The sequence below is a fragment of the Suncus etruscus genome, chromosome 5 (genome assembly GCF_024139225.1).
Source record: "Suncus etruscus isolate mSunEtr1 chromosome 5, mSunEtr1.pri.cur, whole genome shotgun sequence".
NCBI classification, from domain to species: Eukaryota; Metazoa; Chordata; class Mammalia; order Eulipotyphla; family Soricidae; genus Suncus; species Suncus etruscus.
Genome location: NC_064852.1, coordinates 19,462,068 through 19,489,286, shown reverse-complemented (window position 1 = coordinate 19,489,286; position 27,219 = coordinate 19,462,068). Strand labels below are relative to the sequence as shown.

At 51.2% G+C, this 27,219-nt stretch overlaps 1 protein-coding gene across 1 annotated transcript in view; it reads right to left on the bottom strand.

Annotated features, from left to right (window-relative positions):
- Positions 1-27,219, bottom strand: part of CFAP77 (cilia and flagella associated protein 77) — a 105,013-nt gene that overhangs the window by 24,656 nt on the left and 53,138 nt on the right. The window contains exons 2-3 of the mRNA XM_049772819.1: positions 16,154-16,253; positions 15,492-15,720 (exon numbers count right to left, since the gene is read on the bottom strand). Coding sequence (XP_049628776.1) covers positions 15,492-15,720; positions 16,154-16,253 — 329 coding nt within the window. The remainder of the gene's footprint in view (positions 1-15,491; positions 15,721-16,153; positions 16,254-27,219) is intronic.

Sequence of the window (27,219 nt, the reverse complement as noted above, 5' to 3'; positions counted from 1 at the left end):
ACAAAAATACCTTCAGATAGCCTAAAGGTAAGGCGTTTGCCTTGAATGCAGAAGGCTGGTGGTTTGAACCCTGGCATCCCATATGGTCTCCTGAGCCTGCCAGAGTGATTTCTGAGCATAGAGCCAGGAGTAACCCCTGAGCACTGCTGGGTGTGACCCAAAAACCAAAAAGAAAAATGGCATTGCTCAAAGGGGCATAGGCAAGGCCAGGAACTCTGTGTGTGTGTGTGTGTGTGTGTGTGTGTGTGTGTGTGTGTGTGTGTGTATGTGTGTGTGTGTGTGTGTTTCCCTATGGAGGCTGTGAGTGAATCATATATACTGTATGACCTTCCAGTCCATGACAGCCCTCACATACCCCAGACCCAGAGGCTGAGTGGAGAACCTAGAGTTCAGGGTGCTGGCCTGGCCTGGCCTGGTTGGTGGAATTGTTCTGGAAAGAAAACAGGCGGTTCCCTACAGCTAATAATCCCAATGACCTACAATGACCTCAAGGGTATTGCCATTTCAGTCCTAGGCATTGATTCTAGGTAAATGGGCACCATAAGTGGTGCCAGAGATTGAATCTGGGCTGGCCATGTGCGAGGCATGCACCCTACCCACTGGACTATTGTTTCAGCCTGAATGTATGATTTTGGATTTTTGTTGCTGTTGGACCACCCACTCGGGGCTTACTTCTGCAGTCTGGAATTACTTCTGTTTAGGGTGCTAGGAATCAAACTCAGGTTGGCCACATGCAAGTCTTACCTATTGTACTCTCTTGTTTGTACGGGGATGCTCTGACTCACGAGCCCAGACTTGGTATCTGAGATAAGCAGGCAAGGATGGGAGGCCAACGTCTGGTGGATGACTGGTGGCCAGAGCAGGCTTGGCCTGGGCAGGGACACACTCCACACTCTCACAGGGCAAACATGATGGGGGTCCCCATTTGGTAATAGAATAGAGACTGGGGACTCACTTAGCCTGTCTATAAATCTCCAGGAAACTATGATTTTAATCAAAATGACAGGATGAAGCCAGGCCCTGGAATAATAATAATGTCTTTTCCGTCAACGTTGGTGGGGATTTTTTTTTTTTTTCACTCTTCAGAAGAGGAGTGAAGGGCAGCTGAGTGAGACATTGTGGAAAGAGCTGCTCTCAGGGAAGACTAGACAGGGAGGAAGGGCCCCTCTGCTAGGAACCTGCGTACCAGGATGCCAGGCAGGAGAGTGGCAGGAGGTGGAGTTGCTGAGACTAGAGAAGCAATGGGGTGGGGCCTTTGGGTCAGACTGAACCCATCAGCTTGCATTCAAGTTTCACCTGTCTAGTTTGTTTCTTGGGTGTCCTGGGGGAAGTATTTTGTTTATTTGTTTTGTTTTTGTTTGCTTTGTTTAGTATTTGATTATCTGGGATCCCTTATTCCCAGCTCAGGGGGTTGCTCCTGACTCAGCTCCCCAGTGTCAGTCCAGCAGTGCTTGGGGGGAGCACCGTGCAGTGCCAGGGTTGGACCCTCGGCCTCCAGCATGCCAAACCCTGTTGGAACTAGCTCTCCCAAGCCAGAGTCCTTTGCAGAACAAAAGCAAGGATTTTTTTGAGGTCCCACTGCAGAGGTCCAGAGGGTCTGAATCCTGACCGGAGGGTGTGGGGAACTTCTATTAAACTAGCACCAACCCTCCCCTACTCCTTGATGCTCCCATGAGCCACAGAACCGCATCAAATTGCGGACAAATAAAAAAATTAAGTGGAGAAAGGATTGGGGTAGGGGAATTTCACATTAAGGTGAGCCCCTCTCCTTGTCCAGGGGCACCTAGGAGGTCCCTCAAATTATCCCCTTGCAAACCAGCCGTGCCAGGCCAGGGCAAGGCAAGCAGGGCTGCGGGGTGGAGGTGGGGTGAGGGCAGCCTTGGGCACGGGCGGGGAGGCTGACAGCTCTGATTTGTGGGCGCAGCTCCTGGCGCCGGAGGTGCTCCACGGATCAGAGCGCCTTTCATGCGGCCTGGCTTGGTCGGCGCCGCTCATTAAAACTTGCTGCGGCCCCAGAACTTGGCGGCCGGGCGGCGGCTGCGGGACCGTGCGGGCCGGGCTCTGTGCGTGCGCTGAAAGGGGCTGGAGACGGGAGCCTTGGGTCTGACAAACCGGATTTTAGTGCGCTCTGCCTTCACAGCGGGCTGAAATAATTGGTCATCAGTGACTACTAATTCGGTTTAGTAGCCAGAGGCGATTTTTTTCTTCCCGGAAAATCAATGACAGGAGGAGGTCTGGTCTCCGCATTCCAGTCTCCGCCGGGTGTCTCACGCATCCTCCCAAGGAGACAGCTATTTTGTTAAAAATGAAATTAAAATTCTCCTCTAATAGGCCAGCGCTGACCAGCACCTCCCAGGGGACGCAGGTGGGGGAGGCCCACCCGGCCCCCGGGGGCTGGAGACTGCAGGGACTGAGCCGGAAAGCTATGTGGGCAGATGTCGGGTCTCCCAGGGCCTGGAGATGATCAAAACCAGACCTGACCGGAGGACTCAGGTGTAGCAAGACCCCTTCTTTCCCTTCCCCAGGAGGTGGGGTGTCAAGCACACATTACCATCTCTGCAAGAACTCACTTTCCCACATTCGGCTGGGGGACCTCCACCCAGCACCTTGCTAACACACACACACACACACACACACACACACACACACACACACACAAACACACACACATATATATATATATATATATATATATATATATATATAGGGCCACACCCAGCAGTGCTCATACAAGAATCACTTCTGGTGGTGGTGTCAGGGAACCCTATGAGGCTGGGGATTAAACCCAAGTCAGCCACATGAGCCACATAAGGCCAGAAGAGCCTTCCTGCTCTGGCCTCAAACTTTAGAAGAAAAGAAAACGATAAGGGATCCTGTGTAAGAAATCACATGAAGACCCCAGTATCTGTACCCCATTTTTCCCCAATGGTGATGTCGTTCAAACCAAAGGAGAAAACTGCAGCTGGGCTAGTGACCCATAGCCACCCACTGACCCACCAGCTGTCCCCCCCTAGCAGGAACTCCTGAGCACTGTGCCCTCCCCAGTTCCCCAGGCTCAGGTACAACACCACCCCACAAAGCAACCCCCTTCTTCCTTTCCTCTCTCTCTCCCTCTCTTCCTCCTGCTTCTCCCTTCCCTCCCTCCCTCCTCTCTCTTCCTCTCACCCTCTCTTTCCCTCAACTCTCTCCCTACCTGCTCTTTTTCTCTACCCCCTTCCCATCCTTCCATCCCTCCAAGAGCCTCGAAGAACTCTCTTGATACAGTTATTATGCCCTTCCTTCATTTTTGGGGACTTTCTTTTGGGTCACACCCAGCCTTGCTCAGGGTTTACTCCTGGCTCTATGCTCAGAGATCACTCTTGGGCAGCTCCAGGATGCCAGGATCAAACCCAAGTCAGCTGTGTTCAAGGCAAAGGCCCTCCCCGCTGTTCCCTCATTTTACTACAAAAGAAACAGGTTAGTTCTGAGCTATCATTATGGATCTCTCTGTCTCTCTGTCTCTGTCTCTGCCTCTCTGTCTGCCTCCCTCTGTCTGCCTCTCTCTCTCTCTCTCTCTCTCTCTCTCTCTCTCTCTCTCTCTCTCTCTCTCTCTCTCTCTCTCTCTCTCATATGTCACACCTGATGGTGTTCAGGGCTTACTCCTGGCTCTGCATTCAAAGTTCACTCCTGAAGGTGCTCAGGAACCATATATGTGCTGGGGATAGAATAGAATCCAGCTCAACCTGGTTCCCTCCTTGCTGTCCTGTGCTCTGGTCCCTCCAGAGCACTTAGACACCTTGCCTGCTCTGGCTTGTTGGGGCCATACCACTCCACTCTGCTTCTAAACCCAGCCTGCTCACATGCTTGGTTTGGTCTGTGGCCCTGAAACCCTTGTTACCAATCTGGATGAATGGTACAGTGGTTAGGCACTTACTCCCCTGCCCCTTCTTTCTTTCCTGATGGTGCTCAGGGCTATTCCTGCTCTCAGAGATTGCTCCTGGTAGCGCTTGGGGGACCCTATGGGATGTCAGGGATGGAAGTCAAGCTGGCCACATGCAAGGAAAACAATTTATTTGTTGCGCTTTCTCTCTAGCCCCAAAGAATCTTTCTTGTGTTCTCCCCCCCCCCACAGGCCACTTTAATCTGTCCTCCTCCCTCTGGCTTGTCTTCCTGCCTCTGATCTCCTGTTTTCCTTTGTTATGTTTGTTTTTAGGGCCACATCTAGTGATGCTCAGGCCTTACTCATTGCTCTCTGCCCAGGGATCACTTCTGGCAGTGCTTGGGGTCCATGAGGGTTACCAGAAATTGAACTCTGGTCAGCCTTGTGCAAGACAAATGTATCCTGCTGTGCTATTGCTTTGGCCCCGCCATTCTCCTGATTTGCCCTCCCTCCTCTGATCTGTCCTCTTCCCTCTGGTTATCCTTCTCCCTCTGGTCACTCACCCCCATCTGATCTGGCCTCCTCCCTCTGATCTTGCCTTTCTTTTTTTTTTGGTTTTGGGGTAACACCCGACATTGCTTAGGGGTTACTCCTGGCTCTGCACTCAGAAATAGCTCCTGGCAGGCATATGGAATGCTGGGATTCGAACCAATGTTGGTCCTGGATCGGCTGCTTGCAAGGCAAACGCCCTTCCGCTGTGCTATCTCTCTGGCCCCTGATCTTCCCTTTTTCCTCAGATCTGGCCTCCTCCAATTGGCCTCATTGGGGAAGGAACTGCCAGATTCTGCTCCCACTTGCACCCTCCAGCCTACCCCAGAGCTCAGGCTACAAGCCCTACCTGGTGACCCTTCCAGAAAGATGACCCTGTTAGCTCACTCCTGCGCCCCTGTGACCCCATAGCTCTGGCCACACCACATGTCCTATCTTAGCATCCTGCTAAGTGCTTAGAAGGACTGTAGGTGCCCAGAGAAGCCCTGGGGACTGCTCCCCACAGGGGTCCCTGAATATGGGCAGCCGGCAACTCTGGAAGACTCAGAAGTGGAGCCGGAGCCAGGCCGTGCTGCTGGGAGGCCCCGAGGGGCGGGCAGCCTGCTTGTTAGCGCTGACCCCAGCGCTCCTGATGGATGGTTCTGGCAGGCCCTGATGGGGGGGTGGTGGCTTGAGGGGGACTGTCGTCCTATTTATCCTGGCCTGTCAGCTCCGCCCTGAGCCACCCCACATGAACACCACTGGGACTTAGAGCCGAATAGATCTCCGTCTGGCCATAGGACAGCGGGTGCAGGGCTGGGAAGGCAAACCGTGAAGGATGCCTCCTTCTTGGCTCTGACAGCTGCTTGAGGGAGTTTGGAGAATTGAGGGGGTCAGAGCAGCAGCTCAAGCAGGAGGGCTTTTGCCTTGCATGCACTAACCTAGGATGGACCGCTGTTCGATCCCTGGGCATCCCATAAGGTCCCCCAAGGCAGGAGTGATTTCTGAGCACATAGCCAGGAGTAACCCCTGAGCTTCATCAGGTGTGGCCCCCAAAAAACAATAAATAAATAAATAAATAACTGAGGGGCAGGGGCCCCACAGAGGCTTCTCAGGACAGGAGAGGAGAGATGGGGGGGTCAGACACCCCCTCCCCAATCTTCTGCCTGGGCCATTTGAATGAAGCCCCTGCAGGTTCAGGCTGGCTCTGGGGAAGAAGGGAAAAGTCCGCAGGCCAGTATGGGATGCCCCAAGCTCTGGAAGGAGGAACCCCACTGGGCTAAGTTCTGGGGTGACAACCCACACTTTACCTCTTATGAAGAAGGTAAGGTTCCTAGGGTAGATTGCCTAGAACTTGGGAGACATGATGACCTCTATGCCTCGGTTACCCCGAGGGCAAGCAGAGGTCCCTGATGCAATGAAGCTTCCCAGAGTTACTCTGGAAAGCCAGCCTGTCCATGCTCCTTCCCATGCGTGAGAATCAGTCTGAGGGGCCCCTTTCCACCACCTCAGGATCTCTGTTTCTCCATATAGGGGGACAGAAGCCCCTCAGGAATTAAGTTAGTGTGTGGAGAATCCTCCCTATCACCTCATTGGCCTCAGTTTAGAGGGGCCACACCCAAAACTAGCGCCTGGGCTCCCTTTATGCTTTGAAGCCCAGCTCCTCAGCAAAGCCCCTTCACTGTACTCCTAGCTCTGGAGAGCGGAGGAACAGCAGCATCTTTCCTCCAGCTGGAAAGACCTAGTTTTTCACTGCCTCTGTGCTGACTCCCTGTGCTCCCACCTGTGACCCCACCCCAAATATTACGTGTATCTTTACCTGCAAGACCCCGCCCATCCCTGGGAGTGGTCTTGGGAAGGTTATATAAGGCCTTTGACTCAGGGGATTAAGCCCCTTTTGGTCTTTTGCCAGGATGGAGGTTGGAGGTAACAAGGACGAAAGAAGTAAGATGCAGAGCTAGCTAAGAATGGCTGAATGCTTAAATAGGTTTATAATAAAGGCCACACAAATGTTGGCCAGGGCAATAAAGATGTTATCTCTCTGGAAGCCTGCCTGTGAGTGAGTTCAATACCCACCTCGACCACCTGAAGATAATAACCTGCCGGTTAATGGGGGATGGAGCCACGTGGCCAGGGCCTAAGAACAAAGGCCTCCATCCACCATCCAAGGCCATCGTAAGGGCTGCTTTACTACACCCACCTATGGTCCTTCCCTCTGCACACACCTGCACATGAACTGTCTGTCCCCTAGTGTAAGATGTCCCTGGCATTATTCAACTCAAGGCAATGATTGGAGCAATAGGATCAAGCAAAATGATGGCCTCCCTTATTTTGGACTTACTGCCCCTCTATTCATGTGGCCAAGAAGCACATTAGCGACAATCCTGGGTGTGAGGGACCCCAGTCAAGTCATTTAGGGCCCCAGAATCTCTGACTTCCCCAACTGTCTGTCCACACTCAGCTATTCTGCCTCAAACCTTTTGTTTGTTTGTCTATTTTTGGGGGGGGGCACACCCTGCAGTGCTCAGGAATAACTCCTGGCTCTCCACTCAGAAATCACTCCTGGAAAGCTCAGGTTACCATATGGAATGCTGGGGATCAAACCCGGGTCTGTCCAGGGTCAACCATGTACAAGGCAAATGCCCTTCCACTGTGCTATTAGGAAGCCCTGAATCGTGTGTGTGTGTGTGTGTGTGTGTGTGTGTGTGTGTGTGTGTGTGTGTGTGTGTGTTTCGTTTTTGGGTCACAACCAGCAGTGTTCAAGGGTTACTACTGGCTCTACACTCAGGGGTCATTCCTGGTGGTGCTGGGGGACCATATGGGATATTGGAGATCAAACCTCAGTTGGCAGCATGCAAAGTAAATGCCCTACCTTTTGTGCTATTGCTCTGCCCCACTGAACCATATTTTTGCTAGACAAATCTTTATTGAGTCCTTACTATGGAGGACAGAGCAATGGAACCCCAAAGCAAAAAAGGGGCAGGGAGCGGTTCTCAGCTGGGTGCCCACAGGTAGGAATTGGGGCTACTGGATCCCAGGTGCATGGTGCTTGGGAGGGCCCGTGCTCCCCCTTGTGGTCAGTCTGGGTCGGTTCCGCATACCCAGGCACCCTCCCTGATGTCCTGATTTCCACATTGTCTCCATCCCTGGGATAGTTGCCAGGGAAGGGGCTTTGTGATTATTTCCTTAGAATCCTGGTGGCTGGCTGGGATTTTGGCTCCAGGAGAATCCAGATAGCCCCCGAGTGATGGATGGGCCCATTGTAAATTTGTAAAATAAATCAGCCTGGCAGAGGGTTTCAAGAAAGCTGTCAGGCAGCAAACATTTTTTAACAGCCTGTAAAATTTTCTCCTTCCTCCACATTTGTCAATGTCAGACAGAGGCAGCCACTGGTGGTGGATGAGCGACAGGGAGGGCAGGGCAAGGGCTGGGGCCGCTTCCGACCTTCCTGGGGCTTCAGGTGCTGGATGTAGAGGGGACAGCCCCAGATCTGAGTGGGGAAGTACAGCTCCCAGGTCCCCATGGCTGCAGCTGTACATCCTGAAGCTTGAAACCCAGGATCTATTCCATGATGCTCTCAAGCAGCAAATACGTTGATCTGGTGAGGGCATGGGTTCAACCCTGGACATGAGGACAGAGACTCTGTCAAGATGTGTGTCTCGGGGCCGGAGAGATAGCATGGAGGTAAGGCATTTGCCTTGCATGCAGAAAGTCAGTGGTTCGAATCCCAGCATCCCATAAAGTCCCCCGAGCCTGCCAGGAGCGATTTCTGAGCATAGAGCCAGAAGTAGCCTCTGAGTGCCGCTGGGTGTGACTCAAAAACAAAACAAAACAAAAACAAAAACAAAACAAGATGTGCGTCTCAGGGCCAGAGATATAACACAGCAGTAGGTATTTGCCTTGCATGTGGCCGGCCCAGACTAACTCAGGTTTGATTCCCGGCATCCTACATGGTCTCCTGAGCCTGCCAGGAGAGATTTCTGAGCATAGAGCCAAGAGTAACACCTGAATGCAGCGAGGTGTGCCCCCCCCCCAAATGTGTATTTCAGGCCCAAGAGATAGTTCAGTGGGGAGGGTGCTTGCCTTGCATATGACCAACCAAGGTTCAATCCCCAGCATCCCAGAAGGTCTCCTGAGCCTACCAGGAGTGATTTCTGAGTGGAGAGCCCAGGAGAGAGTAACTCCTGAACACAGCTAGGTGTGGCCCCAAAACAAAACAAAACAAAACAAAAAAGTGTGTCTCAGAGTCAGGAAAAAAAAGTCCAGCAAGGAGGGTGCTTGGCTTGAACACAGCTGCCCCAGATAAAATCCCCAGATTCAACCTTATGGTTTCTCCCACTCCCAGAGTTGCCAGTTATAATTCCTGAGTACAGAGCCAGAAGTAAGCCCTGAGCATTGCATTCTGTGTGTGACTCCCCGAAAAACAAATATTGTCCCCCATGTTCTAGGCTTCTATAGAAGCTTCTAGAAAGGGCCCGGAGAGATAGTGTAGCGGCGTTTGCCTTGCAAGCAGCCGATCCAGGACCAAAGATGGTTGGTTCGAATCCCGGTGTCCCATATGGTCCCCCGTGCCTGCCAGGAGCTATTTCTGAGCAGACAGCCAGGAGTAACCCCTGAGCACCGCCGGGTGTGGCCCAAAAACCAAAAAAAAAAAAAAAAAAAGCTTCTAGAAAATGCCAGGTGATGGCTTTTCACAATTTTTTATAGCTCTGGCCTCTGTTTTCCCCTTGGTCGCTCCCAAACTTGTGTTTGTCAGAGGCAAGTCACTATGCTCTGCCCACTGCCTAGCATCTGGAACAGGACCCACCCCCTCTGGGTCTACCTCAAAACAGCAGATAGTGTAGATGCCACTGCCATGACTGATTCAAAGCAGAGTTCATACCCCCTCCAGCTGGCACAAGATAGTCACTAACTCGAGGGGGGGGGCTGTTTGCTCCTGGACTGAGTCACAGAGCCTCCTCCTCACTTCCCTCCAATCCTGTGTGCAACCTCATACTACAGTCAGGGTGTAGGCACCTCCACCCCCTGCACCCAGAATCTGCCAGGAGCCCCAGCTGTCACCTAGCCCTCTGGGCACCACCTTCCCTACCCTCTGCCTCTCCTCACCATTCACTGACACTGCTGGAATCATTAAGCTGTGCCCAGGGCACCAGAACATTTGCAAACACTTAACAAAACACATCAATAATTAAGTGATTCTCTAATAGTTACATCTCTGGCCTCCAGACATGTCTGCTGAGGAACTGGGGGGGTCACAGCAGGCTTTGACATCTGCATGCTGGCTTTCCTGGCTGGTGCCTACTGAGGAGAGATCTCTTCCCTGACTGGAATCCTGAGATTGGAGAGAGAAATGCCTGAGCCAGAATTCTAGGGCTCCTTTCTGCTGCCTGATCCTAGAGTAGTGGTTTGCAAAGCTCAGCAGCCAGCCCAGTGCTGGTGCTGTTGGTGGGTGGGTGGGTACAGGGAGGGGGGCTCTCTGCCTTTGTTGCTGTGTGTGTTGTGCTGAGCACCTGCCCAGGAGAGAGGCAGGAGTCATGGTTAGTGTGTGCAGAGTATGGGCACCATTCAGCTTTGGTGAGTGGTGGCTGAGAACAGAAACTGGCAGCAGGGCCAGGAAGCTGAGTTTCCATGGTACAGCGTGCTTGGTTCTACCTATTCCTTCATGACCCCACATAATCCCTCCAGCACTCCAGTGTAACCCCGGTGGTCCCAAGGCACCCAGGTGGAGGCTGCTGGTGCCTGGGCATTGCTAGGAGTGGGCCCTTATTTTTGTTTGTTGGTTTGTTTTTATGGGCCACACCCATCAGTGTTCAGGGCTTACTCCTGGCTCTGTGCTCAGAAATCACTCCTGGCAGACTCGAGGGACTATATGGGATGCCGGAGATTAAACCCGGGTCAGTCCCGCATCGTCTGCATGCAAGGCAAAGGCCCTACTGCTGTGCTATTGCTCCGGCCCCAAGTGATCCCTATTTTTAAAAAGGTAAAAGATTCTGTGCCTAAGGCACTACTAATCAGGAGTTTGATTCACAGGGTGACACCAACATGTACGAAGTTTGATTGGGGGGAAGGATTCGATCCTATCAACTAAATCCAACTAAAGCATTGCCATTCCCCTTCCCTGGTCCCCAGCGGCGTGACCGAGGCAGGGTAAACACGGCCACCTGATGTGTGAACCCCAGCAAGGGTGTACCTTCCTGTTCGTCACAACCACAGCATCAACTGAGGGAAGGGGTACATTTTTGTGGTTGTTGGGGTCGCACCTGGAGATACTCAGGGCTGATTCCTGATTCTGAATTCAGGCCTGACTCCTGGTAGTGCTTGAGGGGACATATGAGGTGCCAGGATAGAATCTAGGTGGAGTGTGTGCAAGGCAAACATTCTTCCTACTGTCATATCTCTCCGGCCCAGGGGTATGTTTGTTTTTCATTAAAAATGGATCAAGGGCCGGGCGGTGGCGCTAAAGGTAAGGTGCCTGCCTTGCCTGCGCTAGCCTTGGACGGACCGCGGTTCGATCCCCTGGTGTCCCATATGGTCCCCCAAGCCAGGAGCAACTTCTGAGCACATAGCCAGGAGTAACCCCTGAGCGTTACCGGGTGTGGCCCAAAAAACAAAAACAAAAACAAAAAAAAAATGGATCAAAAAAAAGGCGAAGGAGAGAAAGAAAGAGAGGAAAAAAGAGAGTGGGAGAGGAAGAGAGAGAGAGAGAGAGAGAGAGAGAGAGAGAGAGAGAGAGAGAGAGAGAGAGAGAGAGAGATGTCCTGTGTTTTTGAAGCATGTGGGGAGCCAGGCAGAGCAGAGAAATGTGAGAGTAAGGAGGAGGGTCTTCTGCTCCCAGTTCCACCCCTGAAACCAGCAGTGTGGACCCCACTTTGCCCAGGCCTCTGCTTTGTAAGAAAAAACAGGAAATGAAGGTTTCTGTAGAGAATCTCCTGATATTTTTAATAGAAAACTCAAATCAAACATCTGATCACTGTGCAGGCCAGATACCTGGTGGGTGAACCCGACGCTGGTCCCCATTTTCTGAATAAATGAAAAACAGAGAAGACGGGGTAGGGGGGACACTTGCCTGGCAGGTGGCAGTTCTGCCAACAAATTGGGTCTCCAAAAACCCTGCCAAGGCTCACTCCTGAGTCCAGAACCAAAAGAGTCCTGAGCCCTGCAGGGTGAGGACTTCCCCGAAAAAAAAGAAACATTGAGCCAGACCAGTGGTCGGCAAACTTTTTTTTTCAACTGAGCCAAATCTTGCCAAAACCACGATTGAAATTTATTTTGAGAGCCACACAGGGCGCGAACTGACAGAGGCTAGGAGCAGAGTCCTGACTCCTGGAGCGGCTGCCCGGCACACAGAAGAGCCAAATGAAAAGTGTAAAGAGCCGCATGTGGCTCTCGAGTCGCAGGTTGCCGACCACTGGGCCAGAGCAATAGCACTGGCAGGGTGCTTACCCTGCATGCAGATGAACCGGGTCCCCCAAACCTGTCAGGAGTGATTCCTTAGTACAGAGCAGCCTCTGAGCAATGCCAGATGTGGCCCCAAAACAAAAAAAAAAAGAAACAAAAATGTACATTTCCAAACAAATGACAATTCATAACAAGCTGGGGCTGGATCAGGAACCAAACAGGGTAACTGAGAAGTGAGTTAGTGAAATTAGCCCCAGTGTTGATCCACAGCTCAGCTGAGTGGGCGGCTGAAAAGACAGCTCCTTCCCTCTATATATTTTGGGGTTTGTAAAGGGTTTGAAGGGCAGTGATTGGTGGATTAAATCTCCAGGAGGCGCGCAGAGCCGTGATCAATTTTCTCTCTGCTACCTGGAGCTTGTTTTTTGAGTTTTTTTTTTGGGGGGGGGGGCACACCTGGGGTTACTCCTGGCTCAGTGCTCACTCCTGGCAGGGGAGGATAAAGGTAGAGGGAGGGACATATGAGATGCAAGAACGCCTTCCCTGCTGTGCTATATAGTTCTACTAGAGCTTTTTCTGTGCCTTTGCTTGGCTGGTGTCTTTTCCTTCTCGTTGGGGTTGTAAGTGGTGCCCGTTGGTTTTATTTCTTTATCATCCCAAATCATCCCCCCCCCCAACTCTTGCTCCTGGTAATCAGATTTGGTGTTTAACATGCTTTTAAAGTAAAGAAATATATATAATGGAGGCACAAATAAAAGGTGATCATTAGGAAATGGGCCAATGCCCCATAACTTGAAAGTAATAGTCCCATTACAGAGAGGGGCGCTGATTTTTTTTTAAGTCTCCTGCGTTTCTGTGTTGAGGTTGAGGAGGATTCTCGAGAGCAGATTGGGCGTTTCAGTAAAAGCCTTTCCAGCAGCCATTTAACCTCCATTTACGAAGAAATAAAGCAAAATTGATGCTGATTTGGCTGTACTTTGGGGGATATTTTTGTTCTATAAAAGCCCTTTGGCTCGCAATTTGCAGCAATGCCTTGACACGCCGAGCAAGGCCGCTGTTGATAAAGATGAAGCTTTATGGCCAGACTATTTGCAGCTAACAGAAACCTAATGCAGCATTTTCATTTCCATGCAATTAATGTTAACGTCCACTACGAAAATTGTCATTAAATACCATTTTAAAATCCATTCAATTTGCATATGCAAAGCCCATTTACCATCACACAAGATACAGCCTCTACTTCATCAGGGCTTCCCAGGGAATTGTGACCACTTGGTTTTAGAGCGATTTAAGATTATAGGCTGAATACCAGATGATAATGCATTTCCTTCCAGAACCCAGGGCTTTCAGCTTTCTCTTTTTTTTTTTTTGTTTTGTTTTTTTGTTTTGTTTTGTTTGGGCCACACCCGTTTGACGCTCAGGGGTTACTCCTGGCTATGTGCTCAGAAATCGCCCCTGGCTTGGGGGGACCATATGGGACGCCGGGGGATCGAACCGAGGTCCTGATCCTTGGCTAGCGCTTGCAAGGCAGACACCTTACCTCCAGCGCCACCTACCCGGCCCCTCTTTCTCTTTTGTACAAGCTGACAGTGCAGCCCCAGAACCAAGAGTCCATGTGTTTTCACCCTCTGTCCCCATCCCAAGGAGGCAAAAGGAGAAGGAAGAATTTTGGACAAGTAGCCCACCAGCTGGTACCATCCCAGTGTGCATATGACTTTGTAAAAAGACCTTTACCACTCTGAATATTTAGGTTCCTGTTTCAAAATAAGGGCTTCAGAGAGAGAAACAGACAGATGAGAGACAGAGAGAGAGAGAGAGAGAGAACATAGATATTAAGGCAGTTAATTTGCATGTATCTGAGCCCAGTTCAATCCACATATAACCCACCAGAACTGGCCCAAACTTCCCTCAAAGTCTCAAGTGCTTTAATACAAATGATTGCTAAGCAATGCATGTCCTCACATTTTATACTTTTATTGTTTTTGGTACAATTCAGCACTACTCAGGACTTGCTTCTGGCTCTATGTTCAGGGGTCACTTACTTCTGGCAGGGGCCTGAGAGAGCAAATGCAATGCTAGGGATCAGAGCCTATCAGGCAAGTGCCCTCCCCAGTACCATCACTCCAGCATCACATTGATAATGGGGCCAAACTTTGCACAAAGTTTTGTGAGTTTGGGATGGTTGAGTCTGAGTGACCTCTCAATCCTTCTTCCCTTCCTACCTCCTGCACCTGGTCTTCATGACAAGCAAATGAAGCTAATGTACCAATATAATGTGCCAGAGAATTCTAGCATGCTGGGTTATTACCATAACCCAGGGAAAGGCTGGGGATGTATTTGGGGGACTAGAAACAGAGTACCCCAAGCCTACTTCCTGCCAGAGGTCCCCTAGAATACTCAGGGGTCTCTGAGATTAGGTGATAAGAATGGACCAGTCTTATGATCTGATACCTAGTGGGAACTTTCTTCTGCACCCCCTGGAAAGTCTTTGGGTTACTTAGGAAGAATATTGTGATAAGGGGTTGCTGAAGATGGGGACCAATGAGCAAAGACTCTAGAGCCCCCCATTGCTTCCCTGAAGGCCAGCTGGGGTCCTCAAGTCAAAGGTGAGACAAGGCAGGTGCCCAGGTGATCTTGCCAGATGGGCCTTTCCCACCCAGCACCCAGACTGGGGCACAGAAAATGCATTTCAGGTGAACCCCACCAGAGCAATCCCTGAGCACAGAGCCAAGAGTAAGCCCGAAGCATTGGCGGTGTGGCTCAAAACCCAACCCTCCCCTCTAAAATTAACTGAAAAAACAACATGACCTCAACGTTGTTGGCACAAAAGGTGGGAGCCTAGTCTAGGAATGTTGGGACAGGGAGTAGGCTGCAGACAGACTGTCATTAATCCTTGGTATGGACACAGCCGGGTGCTGTCCAAAGCCAGGTCAAAACAATGGTCAGTCTCAAATACTTATTTGAGAGGTTCATGGAATAGAAGCCCCTGGCTATGTCCAGAGGCTGAGTACACTCATTCTTGCATCTATTTTCACAGTGCCTTGCTCCACTGCATCCTCTGATCTGCACTGTGATGTGAGGTGAACTTGAGAAGCGCTATTAAGACAGTCACCCACAGCTTTTTCGTGCTGTTTCCTTCTGCTCTGCCCCTGGGATCAGAGGCCCTATTTTTCCCCATCTGTCCCATCTCAGCCCCAGGAAACTCTTAAAGATGATCCTAACCACGCCTCCTTGGGGAGAGACATGTTCTCAGAAACAACCAATCAGAGCCACTTACATCTCCTGAGCTGAGTGATTGGTTTTGAGCCTTCTGCAAACCCCACTCAAGATGGCAGGTCTCATGAGAGGACCTGCTCAAGTTGGAGCTCAGGAACTTGTTGGAGTTTTGCTGTTTAAGCTGAGCATGAATTGAAACTCCGGGGCCAGATATGTGGAGGAGCTGACTGTGTCCACACTGACCCCAGACCCTGGAGATTTGGGCAGTTTCCACACCTGTCCCCTAGGATCCCCCAGTAAGTTGGAGGCAAGGATGAAAATGACTGGTCATCTTGCCAGGGAGGACCCTGTTCGTCTGAACTGGCGGATGAGGCCTGGGCTATTGCCCATTGTAGGGGGGAGTCCTCTGCTCACCTTCTCTGGGCTCCCCCATCCCTGGTCCCTGCCACCCCCACCCCCCTGGCCTCTTGAGAGCTGAGTACACCCCCTTTACCGAGCCTTGATCCCAAATGTCATATTTGGAGGGAACGAGGGTGCCTCCTTCCGGACCGGTCGCTCCTTCTGGTCCCTGACACGGATGTCATTGAGCTGATGGTAGAGGAAAGTCTCCTTGGCGGTCACCAGGCCGATCTTCAGCGCCCTCCTGTTCATGGCGATGTAATCCCGGGGCAACTTCTGGGGACAGGTGGGCGGCTTTTTGTACTCATGCCAGTGACCAAGGGCTGAGGGAAGAGACACACAGTGCAGGGGGTCAGGCATTGATCTCTGACCCAAAAGCACTGGGGTGGCCAGGCCTGATACCTCCCCACCAGCCTGGAGCCATCCAAGTGCCTCCTGGAAAGGCGGCCAGTGAGACTCCCAGTGGCTCCAGAGGTCTCTTGAGCACCCAGCCTGAAACAGGTTTCCCTGATGGTTACTGTGCTGGCCACTCTAGTGATAGGACACAGACATCTGCCACTTGGGGACCAGGTGCTCCATAGCAGGATCTTTGCCGTGTCCTTCCAATCCATAACCTGAACCCCAGCTGGGCTGTCTCCCCATCTCAGCCAAACCCAGCCTGTGCTTTTCACTAAAACCAGGCTGGTCCCTCAGTCTTCCTTCTCCCCAGGATATGGCCAAGCGTCCCCTCCCCAGTGCCCCACAATGCTGGCTCACCTTCGGAGACCCCTCCGTCCAACCCGCGGATGTAGAGCCCATAACTGAAGTCAGGGCCGGGGAGGCTGTAGCTTCTTTCCCGTGGCTTCCCGAGCTCAGGCTGTGTGGGAGAACAACAAAGTGGAGGCCACGTCATAAACTCACACTGGCCTGGCCCATGAGATGCTGGAGGGCCCAGAGCAGATTCCCCCAAGATAGGAGACTCCAGACCACAGGTTCCCAGAGCACTACTAAGGGCAAAAGTAAATTAGCAACAGGGGACCCTTTTAGCCCAGGCCCTGTGAGTGACATCAGGATTACTGATATACCCAGCCCAGAGAGCAGTGTGTGTGGGAGAGGGACCCCCAATCCAAGTGCTGGGTAGGTGCATTGAGAGCACAGTAGAGGTGGCCCTGGACTAGCTGAGGAAGGTTGGGGAGTCGGGCCTAGCCCCGAATTGAAGAGGCATATATATTTGGGGCCCAGCCTGGACAGGGCTAGAACAGACTATTAGGGTTTCAGCTTGTGGACACCCTGATGTCCCTGTGGAGGGTAAAGTTATCTCTTTTACCCAAACTTTCTTCTTGCCAGGAAGTGACATTGCTGATGTCGCATCTGACAATGTCACTTCTGCTTTGATCCTTGCCCAGGAGTGGGGACAGGCTGCCAAGGCCCTTATCCCTTCATTGACCTCAGATGGGTTTGGCAGGACTGAAGTGGCCCTAATGTTGATGACATCCATTTCCATTTCTTTGAATGGGAAACTGAGGCAAGGGGCTGGTGTGCTGGCCTCAGTCACTGCTCCGGATCGTCCTTATACTTTGTAACGTGAGGTATTGAGCGCCACCTGCAGGCCACTGGTAAAACTGCGCCATGGTCTCAGCTTCCCCCATGGATGGCCTTGAGACTGGAATGATGCTTCAGGTCTAGGAAGTTGCAATATGCCCTGTCACTGGCTTTAATGTCCCAGGGCCAGGGTAGAGAGTACCCTGGGACAGTGACTGGGAGGTGGAGGGGATTTCAGTGCAAATGCTTGGAATTGACAGCCAGCTCTACCATATGCACTATGTGGGTGGTCTGCTTCAGTGGGTGCCTTGTCTGAATCACAGTCCAGGTTGTTAAAGTCACAGCACAGTCATAGTCATTGGCTCCAGAAGGACCAGTTTAATGCCTGTCTCCTCATGCCACCCTGGCGGCCACTGCTGTTTCTTCCTTCTGGAAGGAAGGGCTATTCTAATAAGACGATTTTTAAAGCATGTTTGGGCTCCCAGCAAACTACATGAACAGCACTGAGATTCTCCGGCTATGTTGTCAATCTTTATCCTTGCTTAATTTGTCCCATGGCCTGCCCGACATGGTTACAAAGCTAATATACAGGCTGCTGGAATGAACGTCCTCACACCCTTGCTAGGCCAGGCCCGATGGGTTTTCTCCCTCTTCATTCCCATCTAAAATTCAGCACCATCACCGCCCCAGCCCCCCTCAGCCACCCCCACCCCACCCCAGTTCCAGGCGGCAGGCACAGGGGGCCGCTGCTGGGGTGGGTTTTGAATTTCTTCCACACGACTCTCGGATCTGCAGACAAAGCTCCGCCGCCCATTTGTTTATGAAACTGATCCGCTTCTGCAGTGAGTGCGGGGAAGTTAATTAAAATGTGGTTTCCCCCGGCGACTCCTGAGGCCAGCTCAGGTGGGCAGGCGTCCAGCTGGCAGAGGGAAGACAGACAGACTGAGGCACAGGCTGCCCCTGTGGGTGGGTGGAGGGACGAGGCTGCGGGGCCTCTGTTCCCTGCTCTTGAGTGAGGGCTGCTTACGAGGCAGCAATGGCTGGAACTCTGGGAAGCTGGAGACACAGCAGTGTCCCCATGAGAGACCTGTGTTGGTCTTCTACAAACATGTCTCATAGATCCCCTATACCCAGCCCAGGAGTTGTAAGGGGGACTCAGCAGACACAACCCTGCCTCAACTGAGTGCATCTTGGCCTTCATTGTCACGCTCATTGTCATGGTCATTGTCACACTCATTTCAGCATATAGGTAATGACAGTTAAGTGGGGTGTGTGTGTGTGTGTGTGTGTGTGTGTGTGTGTGTGTGTGTGTGTGTGTTGGCTGGGAAAGCATGGCAGCCTCCAGCTGTATATATCTGTAAATGCACAACTAGAAGGAAAGAACCACAGAGTACCCACAAAATACATGAGTCACCATAGAGAGTCACCAGAAATGATGTTCAGCTGCAAAGACTCTCTGTCCCTCTGTCCTGGGCCTCCTCTGCTAGGAAACAGCACAGTGAGTGGAGCTGTGGAATGACAGATGGGAACGCACACACGGATAGGAGTATAGACAGGTAGGAACACACACACACACACAAAGAAAATAAATGGTGGGAGCATTCACATTGACTAGAGTGTAGGCAGGAGCATCACACAGACAAGAGTGTAGATGAGTGGGAACAAGAGTTAATGGGAGCACTCACATGGACAAGAGTAGATGGATAAGAATACTCAGGGTGAGTGTAGACAAGTGGGAGCTTTCACAGACAAGGGTGTATATGGATGGGAACACTCAAAAGGGCAGTAGTGTAGACAGATTGGAGCATTCACCACTTGGTAAGTGTGGACAAGTGCACAAGTGTGGACAAGTTGCAAGCATTCAGACAAGAGTGCAGACAGGTGAAGTGTAGACATAGGCATTTGCAAAATACAAGTCCCCTCAACCAAGAACTCTTCTCCTATAAGTGTCAATATGAAATACTCAGGAGCTGACCTTGAACTTGGTTCCACTGCCACTGGGACTCAGGACCTTGCATTCCTGGATCCATCAGATGCAGGGCCCATCTGAGTCCCCAAGACTCCTCAGCAGCACCCCCTTCCGGACAGACACAGGCTCTACAGGCCAGGGAAGCAGTTCAAGTGAGAACAAAGGCTCCAAGTCTGATCCCCGGCCCTGGTGTGACCTGAACACTGTGTCTGCCGTACTCCCTGTAAAATTGGGAGGGTCTAATAGTGTGTGCAAGGCTGTGCAAAGGTTCTGGGACAAGAGCAACGATAGCTGAAGGCTAGGAGCTCCTTTCCCTTGGAGCACCACCCACATCATTACATGAGGGGAGGGAAGGAGCAGAAGCACCTGCGTGTGTTGACTCTTCATATGTGCTATGAGTGTCCCTGGCCTTGCCCCAGACCCTCTCCTGAGCACTTGCCACATCTCTATTTCGAAGTTGTGCCACCCAGGTGGTTCCATCTCCTGGCAACGAGAAACTGAGTCTCAGGATAGCCTCGGCTCAAAGTCCCCCGTGCAGAAGTAGAAGACTTGGGCCAGAGAGATAGCACAGCGAGGGGCATTTGCCTTGCATGCAGGCAACCCAGGTTTGATTCCTGGAATCCCATGTGGTCCCCCAGTCTGCCAGGGGTAATTTCTGAGTGCAGAGCCAGTAGTGATCTCTGAGATGGCTGGGTGTGATCCAAAAAGCAATCAATAAATAAAGTTAAAAAAAAAAAAAGGGGGCCGGAGAGATAGCATGGAGGTAAGGCGTTTGCCTCTCATGCAAAAGGTCATCGGTTCGAATCCCGGCGTCCCATATGGTCCCCCGTGCTCGCCAGGAGCGACTTCTGAGCATGGAGCCAGGAGTAACTCCTGAGCACTGCCGGGTGAGACCCAAAAACCAAAAAAAAAAAAAAAAAAAAAAAGACAACTTGGGTCAAACCCAGTGCTCTCAGACCTCATGCCTAGGGCCCCCATCCTGAGGGGGTCAGTCTTGCTCCCCACCCCCCAGGAATGTAGGGAGCCAGAGGTATATGAGTCCCCTCAGCTTGCCTGGCCAACCCTTTTGCCCTTGTTGAATTTTCAGCTCTTAGTCCTCCAGAGTTTGTGATTTTGATTTGAGACCTCACCAGGTGGTGCTCAGGGTTGACTCCTGACTCTGCATTCTGGGATCACTCCTGGTGGGGCACAGGGGACTTTAAAGGATGCTGAGGATCAATTCTGACTTGGCTGCATGACAGGCAAGTGCCCTCTTTGCTGTATTCTCTTTCCTAGCCCCAAGATTTTGTTTTTAAATTGGAACTACCCCTGGTGGTACTCAGGTAGCAGATGGTGCCAGGGAGCGAACTCAGGGCCTGGTACCTGCTTGCCATGTGTCCTGCCCCTGAAGCCCCGTTCCTGATCCACAAAGATCTTTTTAGAAACAGAGTCAGCCTTGCACACAAGCACTTGGGAGCACGGGGAGAGACTCATTGCGCTCGCTGGCCCTCAGGGTGGTCGAATCAGGACGGGAGGATGCCAGGGGCTGCCCACGCCCTGCCAGGTTTTCGCAGGGCCTTCCCGGCGTGTGCACCATCACAGTGGCTTGGCTGCAGCTCGATGCTGCCTGACAGCTGTCCCCGTCAGCAGACAGCTTCATTAAACCTCATTAAGATGTCATCCGTCTCTGCCTGCTCCCAGCTCACAGCTCTAATTAAAACCCTCTCCCTGCTCCCAGGGGCTCCTACATGGTGGATAAAACACCACACCCTGCTCCCCGGCTCTGGGGACCTGGCCAGCTGGTCAGCGTGTGTTGCCTGCCCCATAGTGTCGCCAATAGCCAACACACCTGCAGGGTCTAACCTAACCGGGGCTAGGTGGGGGGAATGGTCACCTACAGGCCACTATCTCCCACTGCAACCCTGGAGGCCAGGAGGGCAGGCCCCTTGCCACCCAGTACCAACTGTCTTGGGAAGACTCCTAGAGCAGTAGCTGGTCCTCAATGTAGTCCACTTCCTTGTGCTTTTCAAATCCTAAGCAAGGGCCAGGAGACACAGGGCCAGAACATAGAGCGCAGGCTTTGTAGCCAGGTTGTTTGCTTGTGTTTTGGGCCACACCCAGGAGCACTTGGGTTACTCCTGGCTCTGCACTGTGGAATCACTCCTGTTGGGCTCAGAAAACCCAATGGGATGCTGGAGATGAAACCTGGGTTGGCCATGTGCAAGGCAAATGCCCTCCCCACTGTGTTGTCTCTCTGGCCCCAAATACCAGTTTTGAGTCCCAGCATTGCATGTTTCCCAAGCACTGAGCTTGGCGGTGCCCTCACAAACAAAATAATATAAGGTGCTGGAGGAAGGGAAGGTGTTTACCACAAACATGGCCAACTCGGGCTTGATTCTTGGCATACCATAGGGTCCCCCAAGCCTGCCAGGAGTGATTCCTGAGTGCCAAGCCAGGAGTAACTCCTGAGCGCTGCTGGTATGGCTCAAAAAAAACAAACCAAAAAACCCCCAAATTTTTTATTTTTTTGGATTTTGGGCCTCTCCCGGTGGTGCTCAGGTATTACTCCCGGCTCTGTGCTCAGAAATAGCTCCTATGGGATGCTGGAAATCAACTCCGGGTTAGTCCCGTGCAAGCCAAACACTCTACCGCTGTGCTATCTCTCCGGCCCCTTGATTATTATTTTTTAGGAAGGGTGATACCCGGTGGCACTCAGGGATTACTCTTGGCTCTGCACTCAGAAATTACTTCTGCAGTGCTAGGAGGACCCCTCTGGGATGCTGGGGATGGAATCCAGCTCTGCTACATACAAAGCAAGCACCCTCCTTGCTGTCCTGTCTCTCCAATCCCACTCCTCACTTTTAATTCTTTTTTTTGTTTGTTTGTTTGTTTGTTTTTTTGTTTGGGGAACACACCAGGCAGTGCTCAGGAGTTACTCCTGGCTTTGTGCTCAGAAATCACTCCTGTCAGGCTCAGGGGACCATATGGGATACTGTATGTAGAACCCTGGTCCATTCAGGTCTGCCCCGTAAAAGACAAATGCCCACCACTGTGCTATTGCTCTAGTCCCCACTTAATTTTTTTGTTTTTTGTTTTTGGGTCATACCTGGCAGCGCTCAGGGGTTACTCCTAGCTCTACGCTCAAAAATTGCTCCTGGCAGGCTCGGGGGGCTACATGGGATGCCAGGATTCGAACCACTGTCCTTCTGCATGCAAGGCAAATGCCTTACCTCCATGCTATCTCTCCAGTCCCTAGCCCCTACTTTTTTTTAATTTTTTATTTTTAATTATGAGAACAAAGATGCAAAGAAAGAAGACAAGGTAAAGTTATAGTGGGAGGACAATCACCCATAACAGAATTCTCAGAAGAAGTCCCCTTGCTGATATCCTGACTTTGAACTTTCAGCCAAAGAACATTAAGATAAATAAAACAGAACCTATGTACAATTACTTTGTCCCTCAAGCCCCCAGATTGTAATACATTATAATATTTCTTAGCAGCATACAAGGCAATCTAAAGCCATAAAACTTAGTAAATCCTTAAACATTAGAAGCATAGTTCGATCCCCCGGCGTCCCATATGGTCCCCCAAGCCAGGAGCGACTTCTGAGCGCATAGCCAGGAGTAACCCCTGAGCGTTACCGGGTGTGGCCCAAAAAACAAAAAAAAGAAAAAGAAAAAACGTTTAGCCCGGAGAGATAGCGCAGCGGCGTTTGCCTTGCAAGCAGCCGATCCAGGACCAAAGGTGGTTGGTTCGAATCCCGGTGTCCCATATGGTCCCCCGTGCCTACCAGGAGCTATTTCTGAGCAGACAGCCAGGAGTAACCCCTGAGCACCACTGGGTGTGACCCCCCCCAAAAAAAGGCATCTGAGAGGCATAGTATTTTTTTTTACATTTCTATGTACATGCATATTAGTTTAAGTTAACCTCAAAAGTTTAAGTGGGTTTTTTTTAAGGATTAGAGTCAAAGGAGCACAGTAAAAATGGTGTTAGAGTGGCAATTATTGTTTGCATAGGCCCACCAAAATATGAGGGACAGGGAAAGGAATAACCTTGACCTAAATACAAGGAGACCCTACCCCTGAAGTTTCCTGGCATAAGACCAACTCTAGGCTCCAGGCAAGCTAGTTTGTCCAATCCAAGACATTGTCTGTAGTGCCAACACACTTATTTTTTACACAGTCTCTGTTGTTAGTATCATGTTTCTATATTAAAAGATACTGGAATCTGCATATCCTACATTGAAGTCAGGATGTGGAGCAGCCTCTAGTTTCACCTCACAATTAAAGGGCAAGGCAGAGAGCCCTGTCCTCTAAGCAGGTCATTGTTGTTGTTAAGTCTTCTCAGTGTTAAGGGAAGTCTCTTTGAGCAGGTCAATGTCAGAGCAGCGGTAGGGTCTTCCCTGGTAGAGGATTGCTTCCAGGTGATGTTATAAACAAACTTGGATGTTTCGTGGATGGCTTCCCTGGTTCAGGGTGAATGGAGAATGCCCATTCTTCTGAAGCCTGTGCCAGGTCGTTATGTCAATGTTCAGGGTGTAAGGTCCCATTGCACTACAAGATTTGTGTATTCCAATCTCTATTAGATAAGATCTTATTTGTATGTATAGTATTTTCTCATTTTAATGTGCCTATGCAAACAAGGAACAATGCCACGTGGCATTATCGGCGCATAGGGGGGCCATAAGAACAAGTCCAACAATCCCCATGACATGGTTCAATCATAAGCATTAAACTGGGGGACTCATTCACCAAAATTCCTTGTTGAACAGGTCACAAAGAGAAGAAAAAAATTGGTTAGAATTATCACTGTATAAGAGAATATTTAGTAAGACTTATAGCTGTCAAAGAAAAAAACACATAAAATATTCAAAAGTAATATGTGTCCATTGGGGGGGGGTTGGGCCACACCCAGCGGTGCTCAGGGGTTACTCCTGGCTGTCTGCTCAGAAATAGCTCCTGGCAGGCACAGGGGACCATATGGGACACTGGGATTCGAACCAACCACCTTAGGTCCTGGATAGGCTGCTTGCAAGGCAAACACCGCTGTGCTATCTCTCCAGGCCCAATATGTGTCCATTTTATGTCTTTTTAAATAATTGGGGTTGTTGGATCCAATGCACGGCTTTGGTCTGTGATTAGGATTGTGCAGTACTGAAGTTAAAGAGTAATGTGGGTTAGTGATGGTTGGGGGGGGTGAGAGAGTTAAGAAGTAAAAACGAGCTTTGTAGGGGTGTGCGAAAGGGCAGAATACAAAATGGACACTGCATACGCAAAACATAACTTAAGGATAGGGAATACTCTTAATATATACAGCCTCCGAGCAGTTTTGCACATGTAGACTGGTAAGAAATTGCTAGTGACAACCTTAGTGCAACCGAGCAAATCTCAGCACACCCCAAGTTAGGACCCACCATTTCTGGCCACCTGAGCTGGCACCCAGGGAAGGCCTGGAGGCCGGGGGCAGAAGAGGGGATGGCTAGGGGCCTAGCAAGGCTCCCAGCACACCCAAGTTAGGGAGAAGGCCTTCGACACGGGGTCTCCCCAAACCCCATGCTGGCTAGAGCTAGCCTCCAGGTCAAGAAAGGATGGATAGAGAGCCGGAAGCCAGGATCTGCCTGCCCTCCACCCTGTGCCCTTCCCACTCTAGTGCTGGGAGAACAGCGGGGAAAGCTTGAGACCCCATTCAGGAGGGAGCATCCAACACCCACCTTGTCTGGGGATGGCACTTTTTAATTCTTAATTATTCTCCCCATTTTCCACCAAACGAAGTGATAATGAGTACGGTCAGCTGACTATGTCTCAGGGGTGATTGCCAAGATGGGGGAACTTGGGGGCACCCCCAAATTGGAGGTTCTTACTATATTTACTGGCTTCCTGGCACCTGCCAGCTTCCAGTGCCCTAGCCCCTGAACTGAGCCCGTTAGTGTTGGCTGGAGAGGGGAAACACCTCCTCTAGCTTCCCTGTATCCTGCTCCTAGGGGGTCGGGTGAAGCCTGCAGTGGTGGCCCGGTAGTTATTAAATAAAGATCTGCGGGCCGTCTCTGCATGCATATGGACACGCGAGGAGGATAGTTCATTACCACCGAACAACTTAAGGCCCTCGAATGAAAAGCACAATATAAATGCAAATTGTGATCATGATTAGCATAGGGGATATTTATTTCTTTCCATAATGAGCGCCTCAGATAAACAATCAGGGAAAGGAGGTGTTTTATGCACAGGAAACTCACAACATCGCCTCGGGTAGCAACAAGGACCCTAAACGGGTGCCCCCCCAATCCCTGCCAACTCCCAGGAAGGGCACTTGAAATGATGTAATGAGAGAACGGATGCCCAGGGCAGGACTTGCCACTGTCACCGCATGCCTGTGACATGGATTCAGAATCTACCAAAACTGGACCCTGCAATGGTCAGGTTGGGGCTCAGATCAGGACTTGGGGCCATAGCTGGACCCTTTGTTTTCAAAGTTGAGCTCCAACACCTTTTCTTTTCCTCTGTCCCTGCCCATGTCATAGGATACATGTCTCAGTCAGTCCTATTGGGAGTGTGAGGCAGCAACCTTGGGTACAGAAGCCGTGTCATATCCCTCTGGCACTTTCCAGCAACCTAGGATCATAATCAGTCCCTTATATCCTACATTTCCTTTGGTTTTGGGGAAGCCAACTTGGCAATGCCAGGGGTTATTCCTGGCTCTGCACTCAGGGACAGCTCCTGGCAGTGCTCGAGAGACCTATGGGATGCCAGGGATGGAACCCAAGTCGGTTTTATGCAAGGCAAACACCCTCCCAGCTGTGCTATCCCCAATACCTGTGCTTCCTGCCTGTCCACATCTTTAGTGGATGCTACCTGTCCCACAACAGTCTTGTTCCTGACAGCCTGGTCGACAGTGTCCCAGGACCCTCTCATTGGTGACACCCCTCTGTGCCCAACTGCTCCTGTCCCTGTGTGTTGCTCTGAGGGCCTGGGGATCCCTTCCTCACTCTCTGTGTCCCCCAACCATGCTGGATCCTGGGCTGCCTATACCCCATGGAGCTGATGGATGGCTGGCCCGTGATGGCCCCGTGTGTACCCGTGCCCGCTGGCATGCGGGGTGCTCATTTGCATTTACATGATCTTACCGCACCCTTTATGAGATGGAGATTTATTTGCTACTTAGCCTGATGTTTGATTACACTCGGTGAAGGCAGCCGAGGCAAAGTGCCCTGACGCATCGTTCTGCGCCCACCACCTCTGGGGAGCCCTAACTCAGAGGGTGATGGGTGAGGGAGGCTCAGAGCAGTTTGCAAAGACAAACACGGGGTGGGGTGGGAAGGAGCAAACACTGTGATTTGGATTTTGACGATTTTTTTTTCCAAAGGGCCAAAGCAATAGCATAGAGGGGAGGGTGCTTGCCTTGCTCATGGCAGACCCGGGTTCAATACGCAGCATCCCATATGGTCCCTCGAGCCTGCCAGTAGTAAGCCCTGAGTGTCGCTGGGTGTGCCCCCAAAACAAATCAAAAAAACATCTGGCAAAAAGCTTGCTGCCCCCATGGTGTCTCAAAATAAGGTGTCGTGGAAGTCTCCTGATCTCTAACCTGAATATATGGGTTAATACCACTCAGCACATGGGCTCCAGTGGTTCAGGCCTGTGACCCCGAAGCCACCATCTACAGGGCTGCTCCCATGCCTGATCTGAGCCCGTTGGGTGCAGTAGGGCAGCTGTTAGAGGTGATGTTTTTGAAGAAGCAAGGTGAACCCCAACCCCCACTGATACTCAGATGCCCTTACTGTCCCTGGCAAAGAAGGAGTGTTTCAGGTGAGCGAGTATTTTAGCCAGGTCCTACCCCGGTGATGGAAGCAGGAACAGGATCCCACAGGTGGCAGCACAGGCGTGGGTGGCAGCTGTCACGGCCTCAATATCACATGTGAGGCAGTACTGGTGACATGTGAGGTAGCTTTAGTGTCATGTGAGGAGCCGTAAGTGTCGCACATGAGAGGAGGAGGCATCAGTGTTACATGTGAGGCAGTGTTAGTGTCACGTGAGGCAACACCAGTATCATGTGAAGCGACATCAGTGTCATATAAGGCGGTATCATGTGAGCACCGAGAACCCTCAGTGTCTGTGTTCTGGGGAACAGAAGTGGCTTTGGGGGCCAGTGAGGTGGCGCTAGAGGTAAGGTGTCTGCCTTGCAAGCGCTAGCCAAGAAAGGACCGAGGTTCAATCCCCCAGTGTCCTATATGGTCCCCCAAGCCAGGGATGATTTCTGAGCGCTCAGCCAGGAGTAACCCCTGAACATCAAATAGGTGTGGCCCCAAAACCAAAAAAAAAAAAAGTGGCTTTGGCCACAGGGAGCCGGTGCTCAGAGTTT